The sequence below is a fragment of the Schistocerca gregaria genome, chromosome 4 (assembly GCF_023897955.1).
Source record: "Schistocerca gregaria isolate iqSchGreg1 chromosome 4, iqSchGreg1.2, whole genome shotgun sequence".
NCBI lineage: Eukaryota > Metazoa > Arthropoda > Insecta > Orthoptera > Acrididae > Schistocerca > Schistocerca gregaria.
In genome coordinates this window covers 684743058-684768827 of record NC_064923.1, presented here as the reverse complement: position 1 = coordinate 684768827, position 25770 = coordinate 684743058, and the positions used below count along the sequence as shown (strand labels likewise).

The following is a 25770-nucleotide window of genomic DNA, read 5'->3' as shown; positions in this document are numbered from 1 at the left end:
GGATGCTATTGGCAGTGGTGGTGTATGCCAGAGATGGCCAAGTTAAATCTTCAAGGGACATTGCACTGGTAGAAGGATTGGTACCAAAGACTGATAAACCTCCTGTTGTTCTCTGTTACCTCCTGTTGTACAGGGTTAATGTTCATGGGTGCTACCTCTTATGTACTTGGTTAGACAGTTCTGGCTCTCATAAAATGCCGTTTGTCTTCTCTCACAAGCTGGTATGTGAGAGAAGTGAGGTATTGGTGGTGTGCCGTGCCACAATTGCCAAAGGGACTACACTTGAGAGTCAAACATGGCTCTTTCATCTGACTCTTTTTCTGTTGCATTTCCTTTATGCATTTTCACTACTTGATGAATTCTTGTGTTGTGATGTCCTTTCCAGAAGAACTTCATACATGTCCCCTGTGACTCCCTTCACAAAGTGTGAGGTTTCGTTGGCTTCTGTCATATTCAGATTTGCAATGTTCCAAAGGGCCACACTACCCTGTCTGTATGACTGTGTTGGTTCACCATGTTATTGGACTCTGTTTTTCAATTGTTCACTTACTAAGAGGACTTGCTGGTGACTGTCACTAGATGTTTCCTTCAGTTCAGCCTGTAATTTTTTTATGTTCATTTTTCACATCTAGTTCCATAGGACCAAATTGAGGAGCAAATCTCCTAGGTCATGGAACATGTCAGTACTTGAAATTACAACTTAAAAGTAATAACAGATAAAATAAAATATTTATGAATCCAAAAAAAGACACGCCATAAGTTTACGTAAACTCAATCAACAATATAACACAGGAATCAGCTTAATTTTTCAGGGAACTCCTTGACACAATAGAAGGAGTGACCCATGGGGAAACACTTCAGCATGAATTGCTGCTAAGATCTTTGAATTATTGTAGTAGCTTATTCAAAACGGATGGAGCAATATACTGCACACCTTTTCTGCACAAGAATCAAGGAAGTGTGATCCAAATGCAGATTGAATTTCTGCCTAGTACTAATTGCGTGAAATCTGCTAATTCTTGGGAATAAGCTGATATTGTTAACAATAAACGACAGTAAATAATATGTATATTGAGAGGCCAAAGCTAGAATATCCAGACTTACAAACAGGGGTAAACAAGAGGTTCACAAACTTACACCACTTATTGCCCAAACTGCCCATTTCTGAGCCAAAAATATCATTTGAGACTGGGAAGACTTACCCCAAAATATAATACCACATGTCATAAGCAAATGAAAATAAGCAAGGTAGACTACTTTTCATGTTGAACTATCTCTTACTTCAGATACCGTTTCAATAGTAAAATGGCAGCATTGAGTCTTTCAACGAAATCCTGAATGTGGGCTTTCCACAAAGGTTTACTATCTATCTAAACACCCAGAAATTTGAACTGTTCAGTTTCACTAATCATATGCCCATTCTGTGAAATTAAAATGCCGGGTTTTGTTGAATTGCATGTTAGAAACTGCAAAAACTGAATCTAGCTATTAAGCTTCTCCTCATTTTTCTGAAACCACTGTTGAACTGAGCTTCCCAAGTAAAAGTACACATTTGCAAAGCACAACATTTCATCCCACCTGTTGTATGTGGTGACTCAGCTGAATCCTTTCATCAATTTTGCTGTTTTGAACAGCATTTCCGCCTATTTGAAGCCACAGTGTTTGTGGTTTGATGTAGTGGTAGCCAGTGCTCCCACCTAATGATGTCATGTTGAAACCACTATTAAGTCCAAAGCAAGGTCGTCAGTGAAGTAAGACACTTAGCACTGAAAGCACGTTTATTACTGACACCAACATACAGCCAAAAGAGAACTGATCTCATGTGCAGAGCTTATAGCTATTTATGCAAGTATTGAATATTCCATAATGCTGGTACCTATACAAACCTCAAATACTCCTGCTCATACAAATATCATAAACATAAGATATTTCAAGAACCCTCCAGAAATGATGAATACTAAATAACAAATGATTGCTGATGGATGGGGATGAACTGGTGACCTGCAGCACACCAGCCAGCATGGCTAACTACTATGGTACACTGCACACACTAGAGCTCACGGCAGTATATCTGATTATAAAGGAGAACCTTCAGGAACATACAACAGGTCACGATATGCATTGGCAGAAAGAGAAACTTGCCAAAAATAAATACATGAGGCTGTTTTAGTAACTATTATTGAGTTGTTGTACTCTGTTGGTGCTTATGCAGGCTCCAAATAATAAAGTAATAAACTTCGAAATATTCTCAAGTCATAGTATTTCTGTCTCCATGAATTGAGGGATTGATCACAAGAAATATTTTAGTTTAATGGTATTATTCATTTAGCCTATTTAATTACAGCTTTTAATAATAGTTCTGTCTGTCATTTGGCATAATATGTTTTCTTATTATGCCATTTATTTCTATTTTTAGACTCCCAAATTATGCGGACAAATAGTTGGATGGTATCAGTGGAAGTAACGTTATTTCCTTGCATTCACAGGTACCAGCATATCATCTTGTTCTGGAAATATTCTTGGGATTATGGGTCCTATGGCTTATATTCCATAAAAGCTACAATCCTAATGACTTGGTGAAGTTGTCCAAAAAGGTATAGTATGTCTTTGTTATTGATTTTACTGAGTGCTTTTGCTGGAGAAAGATGGAAAATTTTAAAATTTTTATGTTAAATATATGTACAGGAGAAAGAACAACTTATAAAAGAATGGCAACCAGAAGAACTTGTTTCGGATGTACCAGAAAATCACAGAGCATTGAATCCATACATTCTGAGTGGGAAGGTAATTTCTTTCTAATAATTATCAGTTATTGAAACTATTTACATATGTCTTTAACTTGCACCATATTTACTTAATTAAGAACTATATGTCTTTAGGGTATTTCTAAAATTCACATGCCACTATGACCTTCAGTTTGGAAGGTTAGCACATTACTTTACCGTGGCATTTCTAACACTGAATATACTCAGATGTTATTTTTTTTAAAAAAAAGAAGGCATTTTTGTTAATCTGAGAGCATATTTCTTCCTTGATTAGAACTTCACATGTGTATTTCCTGTTTTCATTGTACTTGGGTAGCACAGTGGGAGAGGAGATAAATAGCAATAGCAATAGTGGTAGTAGTAGTAACATCAGCAGATTATACAACTGAAGATCACTGTTAGAGTGATGTTGGACATTTTGTGGTAGTACAATTTAATAAGAACAAGGAAAAAGACATAAATCATATATACAGGTGTCTACATACAGGTCTAGTTTGGCAAGGATGGGACAGCTGGTTAGCTATGACCTAATAGTAGGAACCATCCTGGCACGTATGTCTCAGTTTTGTAAAATTGTGTTGTTAAAATTATAAGAATAATTACTCACATTATGGCTGAGATTTGTCTTGTACTGTCTGCTGTTGGACCCTTATTTACATACATGTCACGTTCTAGTGTTACCTAAACTGTGAGCCCATTCTATAAGTTTTCTTTGCACATCCTGCTTTTGTTTAGATATTCCAGGACTTCTGAAATTAACAATAAATCTGGGTGAACAAGTGTCTTTTAAGTACTTTGTGAAGCACCCTCAGCTAAGTTACTGGGCCTGTATTAAAGCTTAAAATTTTTATTACCCTTAAATGGCACAAAATGCATATATTATACCCATATATCTATTTATTCCTATTCAAGAATTCATCTACGTTATAGAGGAGACATGATTTCAATTTATTTTTAAAACTTACTGCTGACTGTCAGACATTTTATTTCATGTGGTAATTTATCGAAAAATTTACAGCAGCATATCTTACCCATTTATGTGCCAAAGATAGGCTAAGTAGAGGATAGTGTAAGTCTTTCTTTCATCTGGTGTTATAATAATGAGTGTCACTGTTGTTTTTAAACGAGTCCACGTTATTGAGACCGAGCGAGGTGGCGCAGTGGTTAGCATACTGGACTCGCATTCGGGAGGATAACGGTTCAAACCCGTCTCTGGCCATCCTGATTTAGGCTTTCCGTGCATAAGGCAGATGCCGGGATGATTCCTCTGAAAGGGCACGGCCAATTTCCTCCCCATCCTTCCCTAATCCGAGCTTGTGCTCCATCTCTAATGACTTTGTTATCGATGGGATGTTAAACAGCAATCTCCTCCATGTTGTTGAGAACAAATTTCGTTACTGAGTAACTGTACTGTGAGGCTATTGTAAGAATTCCTGACCTTTTAAACAGATGCCTTCAAGACATGTGACTATTATTCTAACCACTTTCTTTTGAGCAGTGAATACTTTTTGCCTAAGTGTTGAGTTGCCCCAAAATATTATTCCATATGACATCAGAGAGTGACAGTATGCGAAGTATGTTAGCTTGCTAATTTCTGTATCCTCAAAATTAGCAATTTTTCTGATTGCAAAAGTTGCTGAACGTAGTCCCTTTAGGAGATCCAAAATAGGAATTTTCCAATTGAGATTATCACTTATATGTACACCCAAAAACTTAGTATGCTCTACTGTGGCTACTGATTTCTGTTGATGTGTTATATTTATTGAAGGAACTGTACTCCTTGCAGTAGAAAATTGGATGTAATGTGTTTTATCAAAGTTCAGAGCAAGTTCATTCACAGGAAACCAATCAATAACTTTTCCAAAGACATTATTTGTATCATTTTCTATTGGAGTTTCTTTTATTGGATTAATAATGATGCTTGTATCACCAGCAAACAGTATCAGTTTAGCTTCTCATTTCAGATAAGAAGGGGGTCATTCATGTACATCAAGAACAGAAGGGGGCTCATAATTGAACCGTATGTAACACTTAATGTAATTTCACCCCAGTTAGATAAAGTGGGAAATTTCCATAAATCACTTAAACCATGTAAAGAAACTTTTTGCTTCCTATTCTGTAGGTATAACTGACATCACTCATATGCTGTTCCATTTATACCATAGAATTGTAATTTATGTAACATAATGCCATGGTTCACACAATCAAATGCTCTGGATAAGTCACAGAACATTCCTGTTGGTGATATTTTACTATTTAAAGAATCTATTACGTGGGCAGTGAAATTGTATATTGCTGTCTCAGTATAACAGCATTTTTAAAATCCCAACTGTGATTTACTAAGTATCCCATTATTGCTGAGATAGCTAACCACTCTTGAGTACAATACTTTCTCAACAATATTTGAAAATGCTGTGAGCAAGGCTACTGGCTGGTAATTGTTGACATCCGTGGTATCCCCTTTTTTTTGTGGAGAGGCTTGACAGTGACATATTTTAACCAGTCTGGGAAAATACCTAAGTTATTGATGCATTACATATGTGACTGCTCCACATTGTTTTAATATCTTGTTAGAGATGTCACCTATTCCAACACAACATTTATTTTTCAAAGATTTAATGGTTTTCCTTATTTCACAAGAGGTTGTTGGATGAAAACTAATCTGACTAGGATTTCTCAAAACTGATTCTTCCTTGTACTGCTTGACATTTTCTTTTGAACTATTCTCACCAATTTTCTCACCTACATGTAAGAAATGGTTGTTAAATACATTAGCTACTTGTGTACTGTTGGTCAAGATGGTCTCATTCTCTTTAATAGTAATACTACCTACTCCAGTGGTTACTTTTCCTGTCTGTCTTCTAACAACATTCCATACCGATTTGATTTTATTGCCCAAGTTGTTAATTTCATGTCCAATATGCATATCCTTTGATTTCCTGACAACTTTCCTCAGTATGTTACAATAATTTTTATAGTATGAAATTATCTTTGGGTCTTTACTAATTCTTGCTGACTCATACAATTTTCTTTTCCTTTCTGAAGACAGTTTAATACTTGTAGTGATCCAAGGTTACTTTGAGGACTGTTTGGTGTTACCTATAGTATTTTTTGGGGTGCAACAATGTTCTAAAAGGGATATAAATTTATCAAGAAATATGATGCATTAATAATTGGCGTTTGGCTCATTATATACATCTCCCCAATTAACATTTCTTATACTTTCTCTGAAGTGCTCTATAGATACCGGTTTACAAGCCTTACACTTTTACTTAATGGTTTCTGAACTGCACACCCTGCATTTTGTAAGTTAATTAGTTGCCCATCATGGACTGATAACCCATTTATCACAGGCAAAGCATGTGTTAGTTTTACATCCTTGTGCTGCATGAATACATTATCTATGAGAGTACTACTGCCTTGAGCTATACATACAGGGAAATTGATCACTGATTGTATGTTACATGTCATTAATAACACTTCTAGTTCACTTTTCCTATCAGAACTGCATAGAAAGTTTACATTAAAATCACCACAGATTAATAACTTCTTTTTGTCTACATTATCTAGCTGTAGTTCACATGCACAAACTTCAAAGTGCTGATAGACGCAAAATTTGCTTCCTTCTACAGTTTTGTACTTATAACTGACACTTTCCATCCCCACAGTTACATGATGTTCAGAGAGACAAAACATATTAATCTCATTCTTATTGTTGAGATCATCTAAACACACTAACAGCCTATCTACTTTATTTTGTATTCCTCTGATATTTTGATGAAGTAAATTGACACTGCCCTTAACCTTATCCCTATTTACTGTACATGAAGCTTCTTTTATTTTATTTTTCTTGATTATTGTCTGTCTGGACTTTGGATTTAACCTAAAAAAAAGCCCATCTGCCTGGTCTCATTAACCAAAGGTATCATCCCTTGTGTGACTGTGGCCCCTTTACAATATGTGCTAGTAGAGAAGCTAACTTATCTTTCTCCCTCCTATTTAGCTGCAGGCCATGTGTAGTGTACCCCAACTTACAAATAGCATCAGCAGGAACAAAACTCGTGAGATTTTGACAGTGTCTGGAGCATCCTGTTCAGCTCAGTGTTAACATGCCTTACAGCAGAGTTTACCCAGAGCCAATTATGGCGCTGAAAGACCTCCCCAAGCCCCACATTTGTGTGCCCAGTTTCTGCTCCTATTTTGTCCACGTCACTCCTAATACTATATAAGTGGATTCATAGACAGGCTGTTTCCTGCTCCCCAAACTATAATTACCTGATCTTCCTTCCCAAAGTCCCTGCATAGATGACCTATGTTTTCTGTCATCAGGCTAAGGCTAGCACTTGGTTTCACAAAACTTGTGACCTGGTACCCTTCACCCAATTTCTCCTGAAGCTACTGGCCTACAGCCCTCCCAACACTGCTATCTAGAAGCAGAATTCTTCTTTTCCTATTCAGATTTGATCCTGACCTGTCTTTTTTTCTTTAAGCTAATATTCTGCGTCAACCTACATTGAGCCACAACTGGGTCTGGTTTTCATAAGTCATTGCAGGCAAATGACCAGACGCTCCTTTAAGTGGGCCGCATTCTAAAGCTCTGCATGTGAGCCTCTTCTCTGATGGTCTTAGCATCAAAGGACATTAACTCTTTTTTTCTTGTTAGGAAACTTTTAATTATATTGTATTTGACAGTATAGTATGTAGATGTAGAGTCATATGCAGTCCGGAAGGTGCAGCATCATTCACGCCGGTTTTTAATTGTCCTGAAGCCAAAATGCACATAAAAAGCATCAATCACTTCGGTTTTTAATTGTCCTGAGGCCAAAAACCGCATAAAAAGCATCAATCAAAATCGAATCAGATTATTAATTTCCTTGGGACTGGCACAAAACAAGTTCAGTATGCTGTCCACCATTTTCTGCAACACATTGAAATCGAGAAATTGCATGTTCCACAACTGATTGAAGTGTTTCTGGGATCATGTTCAGGATGGGTTGTGCAATGTGTGCCCTCAGTGCAGCTAAGTTTACAATCGGAACACTGAATACAACATCTTTCAGATAGCCCCACAGCCAGAAGTCATGTGGCTTGAGATCAGGTGATCGGGACAGCCAGGTTGTAGGGAAATGGTGGCTGATATTCTAGCATTTCCGAAATGGCGCTTCAGCAGCTGCTTAAATGGATTTCAATGTGCGGAGGTGTGCCATCTTGTATAAAAATGATCCCATCCATATTGTTGGAGAGATGGAATGATGTGGTTTTGCAAAAGACACTCATTGCGCTTACCAGTGAGTACAGGTAACAGGACCGGAAGCACCTGTCCCCGGAAGCACCTTTCTCTTCAAAAAAATTTCACCCTATGATAAATGATGTCGTAAACCTGCACCACACAGTGACCTTTACAAGATGAAGTGGTGCTGGTTGATTTGCGTATGGATTTTCCATTGCCCATATTCGACAATTCTGTGTATTGACATATCATGTCAGATGGAAGTTGGCTTCATATGTCCACAAAATCTTCCACAGCCAATCATTGTCCACTTCCATGTGAGCAAGAAATTCTAAAGCAAAGGTCTCTCTTGCTGGCAGGTCAACAGGAAGCAACTTGTGCACATGAGTAATTTTGAATGGATAACAAAGAAGGAAGTTTTGTAGGATTTTATGCACCTTGCTCACAGGTATGTCCAGTGTTCGGGCAATTCTCCATGCACTACACATTTGCACACCACCACTCATCTCCTCGTGCACTGTGTGGCCACTGTTTCCCCCCCTCTTATCCCAACAATGAGTGGTAGGGGGGGGAGAGAGATCTCCTGATCACAGCACGCATTTCTGGCATACAATAGCATATAAACTCACGTTGTTGTGTCTAGCTGCACGAAATATGTCGGTAAGAAGTTCCACCAAGTGCAAGCCACGTTCTATGATCCGCTTCCTACTTGCAGAAGAAATAACACCTACCAAAATTTCTTCGGGAATCAAAATGGTTTATGGCAAAGACATTATGAACAAAACAGCCAGTTTTAACTAGTGTATGAAGTTACAAAAAAGGAAACTGTTCATTAACTCTCTTTTACACTCACAGAAACACTGGGATACCAGGAACTGTGTGCAAGATGGTTTCCAAAACAGATGACAGAGCAGCACAAGAAAAATTGTGTTAAGAGTGCCCATGAGTTACTTGAGTGACTTGAATTGGAGGATGTAGATTTTCTGCACTTTATTGTGACAGGAGATGAAACATGGGTGGCCCACCACATACCTGAGGCAGAAAGACAATCACCACAGGGGCTCACACTAATTTCCCATCTGCCAGAAATTTCAAAATCACAGTGTTGGGTAAAAAATCATGGTCTCGTTGTTCTGGGACTGAAAAGGCATTGTTCTCGTTGGGGAAGAGATGAACACCAATTCACAGCAATATTGTGAGACCCTAAGAAAAATCAAATGGAGCATTCAAAACAAAATGAGGGGGATGCTTATGAGAAAAGTGTGCTTGTTGCCCAACAATGCCCATCCTCACACAGCCTTAATCACCTAGGTGCACTTGGACTCATTTGGTTGGAATGTTTTGAACCCCCCACCCTTCCAACACTGCCCTGACGTGGCGCCAGCAGACTGTCATCCACTCTCCTTGGTTGCACACCAAAAGAACCCATCCAAAGCATTTTCTCCAGATTCACGGCAGTCATTGGACCAACGCCTTTTTTAAAACCCTTCAGTGCCTGGAACTTCTGCAGATCAACCTATGCACAGTAATCATTCTTGTAATACAGCTTTACAAGCAGAGTGCGATTCTACATTGAGACAGTCACGGCAAACATCGCAGACATGAAAGGAGGAAAAGCCGTGTGCCTAGTGTGTTTATACAAACTTCAATGGGTCGTGCGCATGATAGGTGTTTTCATTTCTGGATATTCTGACACATACAGCGCCATCTATTGATCAATTTTCACACTATTTTTTTTCTTCTGCTGACATCATTCTTACCAGTGGTGTTATTTCTACAGAGTTTTCAAAGTTTAACTTTCGTTATAAAAAAGTGTAATTGAAAAAGAAACATTATATTGTTGATTATTTTTGACATAATTGCCATATGTTTCAAAGCATGTGTTGAGCCGTGGCACAAGTTTCTTTATTCCCTTCTCAAAGAACTCTCCTACCACCTACTTCCCCACATCAGAACCTCTTTCTGCGCATGCTCATTGGTTGAGAAGTTAATTCTACTTATGTGTGCCATCTGGGAAGAGAGTGGATGACAGTCTGCTGGCGCCACGTCAGTGCAGTGTTGGAAGGGTGGGTGGGTGGGTGGGGGGGGGGGGGGGGGGTTCAAAACATTCCAACAAAATGAGTCCAAGTGCACCTAGGTGATTAAGGCTGTGTGAGGATGGGCATTGTTGTGAAACAAGCACACTTCTCTCATCAGCATTCCCTCCGTTTTGTTTTGAAAGCTCCATTTGATTTTTCTTAGGGTCTCACAATATTGCTGTGAATTGGTGTTCATCTCTTCCCCGACGAGAACAATGCCTTTTCAGTCCCAGAACAACGAGACCATGATTTTTTACCCAACATTGTGATTTTGAAATTTCTGGCAGATGGGAAATTAGTGTGAGCCACTGTGGCGATTGTCTTTCTGCCTCAGGTGTGTAGTGGGCCACCCATGTTTTATCTCCTGTCACAATAAAGTTCAGAAAATCCTCATCCTCCAATTCAAGTCACTCAAGTAACTCATGGGCACTATTAACACAATTTTTCTTGTGCTGCTCTATCATCTGTTTTGGAAACCATCTTGCACAGAGTTCGTGGTATCCCAGTGTTTTTGAGAGTGTAAAAGAGAGTTAATGAACAGTTTCCTTTTTTTTGTAACTTCATACACTAGTTAAAACTGGCTGTTTTGTTCATAATGTCTTTGCCATAAACCATTTTGATTCGCGAAGAAATTTTGGTAGGTGTTATTTCTTCTGCAAGTAGGAAGCGGATCATAGGACGTGGCTTGCACTTGGTGGAACTTCTTACCGACATATTTCGTGCAGCTAGACACAACAACGTGAGTTTAGGTCACAGTACACTACTTTCTGAATATGCCTCATAGATTACATGTTTGATTGAGTGAATGATTTCCATACTTACCACCAAGTGAGTCAGTTTACAACAGTGAATATTGCCCAAACTATTCAACATGTTCATTATTTATTAAAACAATAATGAGACTTTCAGAGCACACACATATTCATGTAAATGAGTAAGCATAGATTACCACATATGTGGTATTGAAGGTAACATTCCCATGCAAGCTGTCATTTCATTGTTCTGTGGAAGTACCAGGATAACCATTAAGTAGGTTGCTATCAGTTAAAATATTCTTGTTCCATGAAGTTTTGAGCAAACTGCTAGATGTCTGCAACTCACTGCCTTAGTATTTCAGCACAGAGTCTTCTGGTCATCTTCAGGTGAATACCAGCAAAAATACACTGAGCTCCAATATTTAAGACTGTGCTGGCACATGCTTGGTGTACCCAGTCGGTGCAGCACAAATGCCGCTTGAGCACTTTAGTTTCTGCTGCAACTCTGTATGCTGCTTCACATAATGCATGGTGAAAGCTCAGCTCATCAGTATCAAATTGACTATCTTCACATGGTAAAATCACAGAACAACATCTGCTGCATCATGCATAATATTTTCTCCATGGTTTTATTCCATGCAGAATTTAACTACAAACTGCCATCCTGATTGAATTCCACTGTTTCATTGATGAGGGAACTCCGAAAGTTTGACATGTGAGCCACAATTTTTGCTTCATTGTATTTCATCAGATGACCTATAGAAATACTCCGTTCTAAGATAATGGACTTATTGACTTGGAGAAGGTGAGTACATCACTGACATTCCATGATGCAGTCTTGAAGTGGTGCATCTTTTGCTCTATGTGGGATTTGTCACATTTGTATGGAATCCTGTAAATAGCTGGTTTGCTTAACTCTAAGTCAATTTTGATAGATCTCAGTAGTGCCGAGAGTTTGGAAGGATGAGTAAAGTTCGCTTTAACTTTAGGTCGTCTTAACCTCCTAATGTACCTACTCGTGCCACAAAACTTTCAAAATCTTGTCTATTTTGTCCTACTTAATTTTACACTTTTTTGAAAATATATTGTTTTGGCAATTCATTCCTGTGTTTATCTTGAAAATATAAGTCAATATTGTGGGTGGAAGTGGATAAAAAGTATTACCTCGTGATAACTCAGTTCATCAAAAATCTCTGCAAATAGTCATCATAACACAGTATTTCTTCCAAAGATGAAAATTTTTTATTTGAATATACAAGTAAGATGTTAGATAAGATGTGCATATGAGAATCACACATTAAAATGGTATTAGAAATCCATTAGTGTATGATAGCTTCTGAAACACGGTATGACACACAGGGGGACCTGGCACTGGGGGGGCAATAGTATCGTGTTTTTCTCAGGACGTGGTTTCCACATGCATCCTGCTTCTTGGAGCAAACAATACACACTTTTGTCAGGTTGCTTTTTTCTTCTCTGCTGGCTCGAGTTCTTCTGGGAAATGTCTTTCTGTCAACCAAAGAGGGTGGGGCCTTTATCCATGCAGCCTGGCTTAGGAGAAATTACACTCCCTTTATACTTCGTACCTGTTTTTTCTGAGAGTTTTACGATAAATTCCAGTGAGTCCTTTTCCCCTCCAGATATGCCATGCAAAATAAGTGAATTTCACACAGAAATTTCCAGCAAACAGTCAAAGGTTTTCTTACAATACTTCTTGCCTTGCTGTCTGAGTATTATATGCAATGCGATTCTCTGATTGGCTCGATCCACTCCTCACAATTTCAGTGTAGGGAAGCACAAGCTTTGGCTTCATTATTTTCTTTGACCTTTCCTCAGTCTCCATCGTATACATAGTGTGGATACTTGAAAGAACTTGTCCTTTCATTGCAGTACTATAACTTTACCTTGTCTTTCAGGTACAATTTCCTCGTTTCACAATTTTTTTTATTTCGGAGAGATTTTGCCACCTCTTTCCAGGTTATTTTTATTGTTCTATAACTACCAGTGGACTTCAAAATTAGCAAACCTGCTAACTGTGGGGATGTGTAAAAGTTGTATGTCAGTAGACAGTAATCTTGCTTCAGGAGTGGTTTTGCAAGTGTTAAAACAACTTGTGATGACATTGGAAAATCCATAAAGTCTGAATTCAGCTTTGTCCCTTTCCCTGTGTAAATAATCAGGCATCACTCATATCCACTAGGCAATTCAAAAAGCATGTAGAATTTTATTCCAAAACTTGCTCTTTTCATCAGCATATATTGTACCCAACCCAGTTCACCCTTGTACAAAAGTAGACTTTCATCCATCATAATGTCCCATTCATTAACATAAGAAGTTTTGAATTTGTTTACAGGGTGTTGGTAAACTTGCCAAATTGTGTTCAGCTTTTTAGGATTTGGGTGATTTTCAGCATCATACATTTCATAACTAGAAAGCTGAAGGTACTTTTAGATTTGGAGAAACGTCTTGTAAGACATTATGTCATTGAAAAATGGATTTGATATTCTTGCCCACCATAACCAGTACATCAAATTCCTGAACAACACTTTGTAGAATGATTAGAACAAGGAAAATTCTAAGTGCTTCACATGAAGGCACCAAAACATAACATCTGGTGGTTGAAACACATTGGCTGGCATATTTAATTGTTTCCACCTGTATCATTTCCATCAGATCTCTATCAAAAGGGATCTTTACATCTGGTATTAGCAGTAAACCAAGCGAGGTGACGCAATGGTTAGCACACTGGACTCGCATTCGGAAGGACGACGGTTCAATCCCGCATCCGGCCATCCTGATTTAGGTTTTCTGTGATTTCCGTAAATCGCTCCAGGCAAATGCCGGGATGGTTCCTTTCAAAGATCACGGCTGATTTCCTTACCCATCCTTCCCTAATCCGATGAGACCGATGACCTCACTATCTGGTCTCCTCCCCCAAAACAGCCCCCCCTCTCCCCCCCCCCCCCCCCCCCAGAAATAGGCCATTAGCAGTAAATGGAAATCTTGGGTGAGCACTATCAGTATTTGGCTCAACAACATGCCACACTCTAACCTGTGACCAATCTACACTCCTGGAAATTGAAATAAGAACACCGTGAATTCATTGTCCCAGGAAGGGGAAACTTTATTGACACATTCCTTGGGTCAGATACATCACATGATCACACTGACAGAACCACAGGCATATAGACACAGGCAACAGAGCATGCACAATGTTGGCACTAGTACAGTGTATATCCACCTTTCGCAGCAATGCAGGCTGCTATTCTCCCATGGAGACGATCGTAGAGATGCTGGATGTAGTCCTGTGGAACAGCTTGCTATGCCATTTCCAACTGGCACCTCAGTTGGACCAGCGTTCGTGCTAGACGTGCAAACCGCGTGAGACGACGCTTCATTCAGTCCCAAACATGCTCAATGGGGGACAGATCCAGAGATCTTGCTGGCCAGGGTAGTTGACTTACACCTTCTAGAGCACGTTGGGTGGCACGGGATACATGCGGACGTGCATTGTCCTGTTGGAACAGCAAGTTTACTTGCTGGTGCAGGAATGGTAGAACGATGGGTTCGATGACGGTTTGGATGTACCGTGCACTATTCAGTGTCCCCTCGACGATCACCAGAGGTGTAAGGCCAGTGTAGGAGATCGCTCCCCACACCATGATGCCGGGTGTTGGCCCTGTGTGCCTCGGTCGTATGCAGTCCTGATTGTGGCGCTCACCTGCACGGCGCCAAACACGCATACGACCATCATTGGCACCAAGGCAGAAGCGACTCTCATCGCTGAAGACGACACGTCTCCATTCGTCCCTCCATTCACGCCTGTCGCGACACCACTGGAGGCGGGCTGCACGATGTTGGGGCGTGAGCGGAAGACGGCCTAACGGTGTGCGGGACCGTAGCCCAGCTTCATGGAGACGGTTGCGAATGGTCCTCGCCGATACCCCAGGAGCAACAGTCCTCTAATTTGCTGGGAAGTGGCGGTGCGGTCCCCTACGGCACTGCTTAGGATCCTATGGTCTTGACGTGCATCCGTGCGTCGCTGCGGTCCGGTCCCAGGTCGACGGGCACGTGCACCTTCCGCCGACCACTGCTGACAACATCGATGTACTGTGGAGACCTCACGCCCCACGTGTTGAGCAATTCGGCGGTACGTCCACCCGGCCCCCCGCATGCCCACTATACGCCCTCGCTCAAAGTCCGTCAACTGCACATACGGTTCACGTCCACGCTGTCGCGGCATGCTACCAGTGTTACAGACTGCGATGGAGCTCCGTATGCCACGGCAAACTGGCTGACACTGACGGCGGCGGTTCACAAATGCTGCGCAGCTAGCGCCATTTGACAGCCAACACCGCGGTTCCTGGTGTGTCCACTGTGCCGTGCGTGTGATCATTGCTTGTACAGCCCTCTCGCAGTGTCCGGAGCAAGTGTGGTGGGTCTGACACACCGGTGTCAATGTGTTCTTTTTTCCATTTCCAGGAGTGTATATCTTTGTCTTTTTCCTCACTGGGATGAAAGTTCAAAAGAGTCATCACCAGTTTCCGAAGCAGGGATCTCTTCCCACTGCTCTTCCTCGCTGGAATAATCACTATTCATTTTAGAAAACTGCAAGCACACATAATACAACTGCACCAGAATGCTTTGAAACAAGACAGTAATATTGCAACAACTTTATGAGTTCAAGCCAGTAGCAGTACACTGCAACAGAATGTGACCCTGCAAAAAAACACTAACTAGTGACAGCAGAAGGAACTACAATGTTTATAATCAGACACACAAAATTTGGGACCCAAGTTATCTTGGGGCAGTCAGTTAGGAGGTTAATATTCTGCATATTTTTGTGGGAACATGTCCAGTAACCAGTCATTCTGAAGGCCTCATCCTCTTCTCTTTCCTATCACTTATATATCCGTAGCATTTTCTGTACTTGCTAAGATTAAAATCTGTTGTTGAGAAATGCAGTTTGCAGGTGTTCCGGTTCCATTCACAGATTGTCAGCATCTGAGATGGTATAGTTTCTGTGTATTAAGATCCTCAAAATGTGCCTCGTTTGTGCTGGATGGTGGCAACTAGTAGCTTGTAAAAACAAATCTGTACGAGTGGGCTCCAGGAACACTGAGTTGCTCTAATGTCACACCAAGACATTTAAAAACAGCAAACAACCTTCTTTATACATCTTCATAGCAAATTTGGTGTTTTCATGTAAGGAGACTGTCCAAACCATGAGGCCAGACTACAAAAGTGCCACCATTGTATTGCCAAAATACTGTCACTTTTGAAAAAGCCGAGACAAATGCTCGCTTTTCAAAACCTATAAAGAGGTTGGCCACCAGGGTTGACAAGTACTTCCCATGGCGACATTGTTAAGTTGTTTGAAAAACTCTTTTCAGAAATCCATCGAGGAGAGAGTTTGCTCAAACAATGCTCTAATGACAGCCCCAAAACATTTGCTGATGTGGTGTAGTGAGCCCACAAGAGGCGCATTTGTAAAAATTGAAATGACCTCAAAACTGACCAAAAAGTCATTGCTTTCCAACTTAGGTGACTTAAGTCTGCTGATAAAATGAGCACAGTTTCTTACACGATGTGGACACTTGCTTACAGTGGGTTGGCCAAATCACAGGTGGATACTTGCAACAGAATGTAGAAGCAAAATACAGGAATATAAATCTGTTGACCCGGAAAGCGCCGGTAGATAGGCACAATAAATAAAACACACAAACACACACACAGAATTTCTAGCTTTCGCAACCGAAAGTTGCTTCTTCAGGAAAGAGGGAAGGAGAGGGAAAGACGAAAGGATGTGGGTTTTAAGGGAGAGGGTAAGGAGTCATTCCAATCCCGGGAGCCGAAAGACTTACCTTAGGGGAAAAAAAGTACAGGTGTACACTTTTCAATGTCTGCTTATGTCTGTGTATGTGCAGATGGACATGTGTGTGTGTGCGAGTGTACACCTGTCCTTTTTTCCCCATAAGGTAAGTCTTTCCGCTCCCGGGATTGGAATGACTCCTTACCCTCTCCCTTAAAACCCACATACTTTCGTCTTTCCCTCTCCTTCCCTCTTTCCTGAAGAAGCAACCGTCGGTTGCGAAAGCTAGAAATTCTGTGTGATAAATGCCTACACCCTGTTGATATGATGACCAATTATGAAAAGTCACAGCTTTCATCCCAATACCTCAGTTTTTTTCAAACCAGTTCTACCACTGCCCTCCCCTTTTGTGTTTCCCGTGGCACCATCTTCGGAAACCAATTCCCACACACAGCCAGAGACGCAGCTCCCTCCTATGGCATTTACCATTGAGTCCCATCTCCCGGAAAACTACAGATCAGATGCTGAACACCAGCCAGTGGTTGAAGGAAGTGTGGCTTGTGGGTTCCAAGGCTGCCCACTCTTTATCTGTCCCCATGCTTCCAGAATGAGATTTTTCTCTCTCTGCATGGGAGTGTGCACTGATATGAAACTTCCTGGCAGATTAAAACTGTGTGCTGGACCGAAACTCGAACTTGGGACCTTTGCCTTTCGCAGGCAAGTGCTCTACCATCTGAGCTACCCAAGCATGACTCACGACCCATCCTCACAGCTTCAGTTCTGCCAGTACCTCGTATCCTACCTTCCAGACTTCACAGAGAGCTTCTGCCCTCATGCTTATTGCACATAGACCCTCGCAAGAATCTTGGTCACCAAAGACTACAAAGGAGAAGAAGAATCGAGGGAAGGCTACTCCACTGACCCTAGAAGCACCAGATCCCCCCATACAGCCAGTTTCTGAAAGCCAATCGCCACTGATGTGTTTCCATCACCATTAATGACAGGCAGTGATTCTGGGACTTGACCAGTGTGCCTGTCCCCTTAACCACCTAACCTGGACACCCATAACGGGAACATTCATTGGAAATGTACTGAATATTACTATCACCTGTCTGAATTACAGTACCTTATTTTCTCGTCTTCTGCAATTTGCATTGGTCTGTAAGAATCATGCATGACAGATGAGCATTACCCAACACTCTGTGGGCACTGTGCATTCTGTCATAAGTCCTGGACCCGAGAAGTTATCTATAGAGTCTGTACATTGATTTGCACAGATGTCGGCAGTGAGTGGATTCCCCTTCATACAACAGTTGCAACAATAGCAGTGTGGGTGCAAATGGCCTTAGTAATCACCGTTTGCAAAGGTCTCCTCCCCTGTCCCCTTTTTCTCCTTCTTGAGAACTTCAGTGTTCACCACATTCTATGGGAGAGTACCATTTCATCTGGTAGGGGCCTCCAATTGACAAGCTTCTTACATACCATAATCTGTGTCTCCTCAATGGCAGTGCTCCTCCCCTCTTCAGTGCTGCCCATGATACTTATTCAGCTATCGACCTAACGATCTTTTCCCCAGTCTTGTGACTTCACATCATACTCCACAGACCAATCTTATAACTTTTACACATCTTCATGCTATGTGACGATCCTTGTGACAGTGATCACTTTCCAGTGATCCTTCACTTCCTTTCCACCACTAGATGGATTAACTATCACACTGGGTTCTTCGAAGAGCTGATTGACAGTTGTATGCCTGTGCTGTTACCTTTGCCCCCTCTCCGCAGATTGGTTCAACAAGGTTGTGCAGGACATCTCCGACGTTATCACCTATGGCACTGGAACTGCTATTCCCCTTTCCACAAGTCCCCTCCATTGCCAGCCAGTGCCATGGTGGACCAAAGGCATTTCAGCAGCTGTTCAGGATTGCCAAGGAGCCCTGCAATGTTTTGAGGTACTTCCTTCACAGGTCGACCTTATCACTTTAAAGCATAATCATGCTAAGGCTCACTATCTAATCAAACACAGTAAAAAGGAATGCACCACTATGTCTCCTCCCTGAAATATGCCTTGTCATCCCAGCTGAAGATCACCCTCCGTAGCCGTCTGGGCCACCACAGAACTACATTTGTACTGGGTTTCTTACGTAGTGATAGTCTCTGTACCCATACATCACCTCTTGCTGAACTCATTGTGACCCACTCTGCAATGGTGTTGGTATTCTCTTCTTACGCAGCTGCCTTTTGGATGCATGAGCAATGAATTGAAGACATCCATGTCTGCTATGCCCCTTGGCATGCCAAAGTGTACAAAGAACCATCCCTTGACTGGTAATTGCTTAAGGCTCTTGTCTCATCTCATGATTTACCCCAGGTCCTGATTCCATTCACATTCATACGGTGCAATATCTTAGTGTTCCTCAATGGCTACAACTCTTCAGAGTCTTCAAATGTATTTGGCTTGACAGAGTCTTCCCTTCAAAATGGCAAGATAGCACCATCATTCCAATCCTTAGGGTAGGCAAAAGCCCAACATCCTTTGACTGTTATTGGGTTTATTAGCCTCACCACCATGCTCTGCAAACTGTTTGAAATGACAGTTGTATATTGATTGTGCTGGTCCTCAAATCTTAGAGCCCTTTGTCTCCCTACCAGTGTGGTGTGTGGGAGGGGCAATACATAACTGACCATCTGGTTAGGTTGGAAATGGCAGTCCGACAGGCTTTTTCTAATTGCCGACATTTCATTGCAGTATTTTTCTACCTACTCATGGCTATGACACTGCTTGATGCCATGACATTTTACTTACCATACATGATGAGCTTTTGAACCTCCCTACCCATTTTTATCTGTCAGTTTTTATCCGACTGGTTGTTCCATGTTACAGCTGGCACTCGGCACAGCTTTCTACAGATCCAAGAGAACAGCATCGTACAGGTCTCCATGCCGAGTGTATCGCTTTTCCTCAATTCCATTATTGAGCTTGAGATCTCTGTTGGCGATATGGTCACTCCTACACTATGTGTTGATGACTTGCATTTGGTACCGCTCCCACAGCCTTGGCTGTGTGCCAATTTCAAGGCACTATGCCACAGCTCTCTGCTTGGATCCTACACCATGGTTTCCAGTTCGATTATGCAAAAACAAGGGCTGTGGATTTTTGTCATTGTACCACAGTTAATCCTTACCCAGAACTTTACTTGGTTGCACAGCATCTGGACATTGTTGCACTGTCCCAATTTTGAGACTCCTCTTTGATAAGAAGCTGAATGGCCTCACCCACATTTGTCAACTAAAGACTAACTGCACACAAAATCATAAACCTCTCTGCTTCCTTGCCCACATCTCTCGGAGTGTAGATAACGCTACTCTCCTTCATATCTACCAGGCTCTGCTCTAGTCTCACTTGGACTATGGTCGCCAGGTTTATGGCTCAACACCCTCAGCTTTGAAATTGTTAGACCCATTACATATTCCATCATCCTTAAGTGTGACTGGCCACTAGCACCTTCCAGATTAGTACCATAGACAGTCTACTTGTCAAAGTGTTGATCTTCCTGCTACAGTTCTGACAGTACCAACTGTTGCTTGTCACTTTTCCTTCATTTCTTCTGGAAATAATCCACTGTTGTATGTCGTCTCTACATTTGTCATACCAGGCCAACCCATAATTTTGTTTTACTTTATGATACACCGCCGTGTTGTTGTGGAGCGTTACTGACAGTCGCTCATATGCTGTTAGAATGTTCCCTCCTCCTGGCCGTCCATGTTAAGTATGATCATGATCAAAACTAATTGTAAAATGATTTACATAAGGTATCTGTGTGGTGTAAAAATTGGCAATTGACCCAAAATAATGAAAAGTGCGAGGTCATCCAAATGTGTGCTAAAAGGAATGTGCTAAACTTTTGTTAGACAATAAATCAATCAAATCTAAAGGGCGCAAAATTCAATTGAATACATCTACATCTACATCCATACTCCGCAAGCCACCTGACGGTGTGTGGCGGAGGGTACCCTGAGTACCTCTATCAGTTCTCCCTTCTATTCCAGTCTCGTATTGTTCGTGGAAAGAAGGATTGTTGGTATGATTCTGTGTATGTTGTCGGAACTTTAACAAAAGCCCGTAACGAGCTACTGAGCGTCTCTCCTGCAGAGTCTTCCACTGGAGTTTATCTATCATCTCCGTAACGCTTTCGCGATTACTAAATGATCCTGTAATGAAGCGCGCTGCTCTCCGTTGGATCTTCTCTATCTCTTCTATCAACCCTACCTGGTACGGATCCCACACTGCTGAGTAGTATTCAAGCATTGGGCGAACAAGTGTACTGTAACCTACTTCCTTTGTTTTCGGATTGCATTTCCTTAGGATTCTTCCTATGAATCTGTCTGGCATCTGCTTTACCGACGATCAAATTAATATGATCATTCCATTTTAAATCAGTCCTAATGCCTACTCCCAGATAATTTATGGAATTAACTGCTTCCAGTTGCTGACCAGCTATTTTGTAGCTAAATGATAAGGGATCTATCTATCTATGTATTCGCAGCACATTACACTTGTCTACATTGAGATTCAATTGCCATTCCGTGCACCATGCGTCAATTCACTGCAGATCCTCTTGCATTTCAGTACAATTTTCTATTGTTACAATCTCTTGATACACCACAGCATCATCTGCAAAAAGCCTCAGTGAACTTCCGATGTCATCCACCAGGTCATTTATGTATATTGTGAATAGTAACGGTCCTATGACACTCGCCTGCAGCACACCTGAAATCACTCTTACTTTGGAAGACTTCTCTCCATTGAGAATGACATGCTGCATTCTGTTATCTAGGAACTCCTCAATACAATCACACAATTGCTCTGATCTTCCATATGCTCTTACTTTGTTCATTAAACGACTGTGGGGAACTGTGTCAAACACCTTGCGGAAGTCAAGAAACACGGTATCTACCTGTGAACCAGTGTCTAAGGCCCTCTGAGTCTCGTGGACGAATAGCGCGAGCTGGGTTTCACATGACCGTCTTTTTCGAAACCCATGCTGATTCCTACAGACTAGATTTCTAGTCTCCAGAAAAGTCATTATACTCGAACATAATTCGTGTTCCAAAATTCTACAACTGATCGACGTTAGAGATATAGGTCTATAGTTCTGCACATCTGTTCGACATCCCTTGAAAACGGGGATGACCTGTGCCCTTTTCCAATCATTTGGAACGCTACACTCTTCTAGAGACCTACGGTACACCGCTGCAAGAAGGGGGGCAAGTTCCTTCGCGTACTCTGTGTAAAATCGAACTGGTATCCCACCAGGTCCAGCGGCCTTTCCTCTTTTGAGCGATTTTAATTGTTTCTCCATCCCTCTGTCATCTATTTCGATATCTACCATTTTGTCATCTGTGTGACAATCTAGAGAAGGAACTACAGTGCAGTCTTCCTCTGTGAAACAGCTTTGGAAGAAGACATTAAGTATTTCGGCCTTTAGTCTGCCATCCTCTTGTTTCAGTACCATTTTGGTCACAGAGTGTCTGGACATTTTGTTTTGATCCACCTACCTCTTTGACATAAGACCAAAATTTCTTAGGATTTTCAGCCAAGTCAGTACATAGAACTTTACTTTCGAATTCATTGAACGCCTCTCACATAGACCTCCTCACATTACATTTCGCTTCGCGTAATTTTTGTTTGTCTGCAGGGCTTTGGCTCTGTTTATTTTTGCTGTGAAGTTCCCTTTGCTTCCGCAGCAGTTTTCTAACTCGGTTGTTGTACCGCGGTAGCCCTTTTCCATCTCTTACAATCTTGCTTGGCACATACTCATCTAATGCATATTGTACGATGGTTTTGAACTTTGTCCACTGATCCTCAACACTATCTGTCCTTGAGACAAAACTTTTGTGTTGAGCCGTCAGGTACTCTGTAATCCGCTTATTGTCACTTTTGCTGAACAGAAAAATCTTCCTACCTTTTTTAATATTTCTATTTACGGCTGAAATCATCGATGCAATAACCACTTTATGATCGCTGATTCCCTGTTCTGCATTAACTGTTTCAAATAGTTCGGGTCTGTTTGTCACCAGAAGGTCTAATATATTATCGCCACGAGTCGGTTCTCTGTTTAACTGCTCAAGGTAGTTTTCAGATAAAGCACTTAATAAAAATTTCACTGGATACCTAGGGATTACAGTTATGAACAACTTAAATTGGAAAGAACACACTGAAAATTTTGTGGGCTAGGCAAATCAAAGGCTGCATTTCATTGGCAGAACACTTAGAAGATGCAAAAGGTCTACTATAGATACGCTTGTCTGTCCTCTTTTGAAGTACTGCTGCTTGTTGGGGAATCCTTACCTTATAGGATTAACAGAGTACATCAAGAAAGTTCAAAGAAGGCAGCATGTTCTGTATTATAGAGAAATAGGGGAGAATGAGTCATGGACATGATATGGGATTTGGAGTGGGCATCACTAAAACAAAGGCGTTTCTCATTGTGAATGGATCTTCTCACGAAATTTTGATCATCATCTTTCTCCTCTGAACGCAAAAATATTTTGTTGTTACCAACCTATAGAGGGAGAAATGATCAACATAATAAAATAAGGAAAATCAGAGATCTTACAGAAAGATATAGGTATTCGTTTTTTCCGCATGCTGTGCAAGAGTGGAATAATAGAGAATTATTGTGAAGGTGGTCCAGTGACCACTCTGCCAGGCACTCTGGGTTGATTTGCAGAGTAGCCATGTAGCTGTAGATGTCAATGGATTATTTGCCTCTCGTATTGGTGTCGACTCATGGCCAATTGAACTGGTTCTCCGTCTTCTCCACGACAGTGATTTTTGTTCTCAGATATAATATTTTAAAATCCCTGCAGGGGGAGATGGGGGAAGGGGGAGGGGGGTCTGGGGGACCATGTGTGCTTTGTCTGCTGCCTTCGTTATCCCTCCTATCCTTTGTTTTACTGCTTTTAGGCAGTATGCCTCTTTTTCTACCACAACCTGTTTTCTGCTTTAGAAGTAGCACTCTGTTGATTAGTGGGTACTATCCTCCTCTTTAATGTTTTGCTGAATAGTGAGTGCTAACCTCCTTTTTAATGTTTGGCTATGTTGGACTGGGGGTGGAACAGCTGTGGGAGGGCCTGCCCCTTCGCATGCAAGGCCTATGGGGGACATCCCAATTGATGTTCTTTAAATACTTGACCTTTTCCCTTTTACTTTTTCTGGATCTCTTCCCTAGAAGACATTCTGTAGTCTGTAGCTGTCTTTGCCCTTAATGGGTTGCGGGTGTCAGATGCGGGTGGGTTTTCTCTCGCCATGGCTGAGCCCTGGGAGACAAGGACACTCATAACTGGAGACAAAGGGCACCTCCAGCCTCTTCCTAGCTCTCAGGGGAAGGAAAAACTATGGTTTAGTCAGGTGTTTCTCTTTCAAAAAAGTATTACACAGGTCTTTAACAGGATCAGAACTGGGACTTATTTATGGCTGGTTTTAAGTTGCATTCACATGAAAACTTCTTGCTTAGAAAGAACAAAGTGATATCAAGCATTTTTTATTTTTGATCTGGGACTTTGATATATGATTTTCATGCTGATAGGGTGACACACTAATTGGTGCATACATAATATGTAATTCATTACTCCAAGTTTTAAAATATTTCAATATATTTCATTATAAGAAAAGAGGACTGTACAAAATGTTTAATACTTCTGCTTTTAGCAATAATACAGGGATCACTTTGTTGTAAGGGCACACATTAAGTTTGCAAGAAGGGTGGTTCTTACTGTTAATTGTAAACTTTTTTGATGTATGTTATCAAATATATCTGTGCACATACATTCCCATTTTTGGAGTAGCATGTTTAACTTCCACACCAGGACTCATGTTGCGGTCCATTTTTAAGCTGATGTCCTTGTCTTCTTTGTTTAAGGCTGGAAAGTACATAACATTAAGTGGACATCATTGCTTGAATTTGGCTTCCCACAATTATCTGGGATTTATTGGAAATGCTGAAATTGAAGAATGTGCTGTTCGAACTTTAAGGAAATATGGTGTTGGTTCATGTGGTCCAAGAGGATTCTATGGGACTGTTGGTAAGATCTGACTCTCTTGAAAGTTCTCTGTTTCTTATAAAATTGCAGTAATGTGTATTAAAAGGTATTATTTCAGCCATAATTCTGTACAGGTTGGAGATTAATGATGTTAGAAGTATTGAATACACACAAAACTCTCGACTGAACACAACTAAGTAAAAATCATTTTTTAAATTATTCTATTGAACACAGAAATTGACAATTGTAGGTGGCGTGGATTTATTTAAAAAAATTATTAGCACCTGTGGGACAAGATTCAAAGAATTTTTTTTAAATTGTAGGACATAAGTAACATATCACGGCTTTATTGTAATTGAATAATGACGATCGATTCAACATCCACTGCTGGACTGTGTTTTTGGTCTTCAGTCATAAGCATCCATGTTGCTCCTGCATGTTTCTAATGTCACTGTCCCCCACTCATTGGGTCATAGTCTTGTGAGTTTGTGTTATGTGGACTGCAACTCAACAGAGTACTTCCTTTCTCCTCCTACTACCTGTTCATCCGGCTACAGGTTCCACACACCTCCATTTCATGCTCAGTATGGTTCATAATTATTTCATCCATTTCAACTTGTTTCTGCGAGGGTCTCCCCTCCTCAGCAGTTTCCAATGTCAGTGAGCTTCTCTCCATTTCTGCTGTGGAACCACCCCCCCCCCCCCTTTTCCCCATTTTTTAATAGTTTAGGCATTGAAAGGCCATGTCTCACTGCCCTCATTATCAAAAGCTTTGTTATGAAAAACTTGTCAATTTTACTAAAACACTCTAGGCCATTTATACTTTATACTTTTAATTATAGGACATAAGTAACATATCACGGCTTTATTGTAATTGAATAATGACGATCCATTCAACATCCACTGCTGGACTGTTCTTTTGGTCTTCAGCCATAAGCATCCGTGTTGCTTCTGCATGCGAAGTTCAGAAGAACGCGAAATCCCGAAGATTGGCTAAAATTTACAGATGCGCGAAATTTGCCATGGACTTCAATGCGAGATGCCTTTAATAGGTTCCACAATAAAACATTTTCTTGAAATTTGGT

The 25770-nt window shown here is 41.0% G+C and overlaps 1 protein-coding gene across 1 annotated transcript in view; it reads left to right on the top strand.

Annotated features, from left to right (window-relative positions):
• LOC126268208 (serine palmitoyltransferase 1) overlaps positions 1-25770 on the top strand; it is a 103781-nt gene that overhangs the window by 26082 nt on the left and 51929 nt on the right. The window contains exons 2-4 of the mRNA XM_049973836.1: positions 2487-2594; positions 2686-2784; positions 24565-24727. Of these exons, the coding sequence (XP_049829793.1) occupies positions 2487-2594; positions 2686-2784; positions 24565-24727 (370 nt within the window). The remainder of the gene's footprint in view (positions 1-2486; positions 2595-2685; positions 2785-24564; positions 24728-25770) is intronic.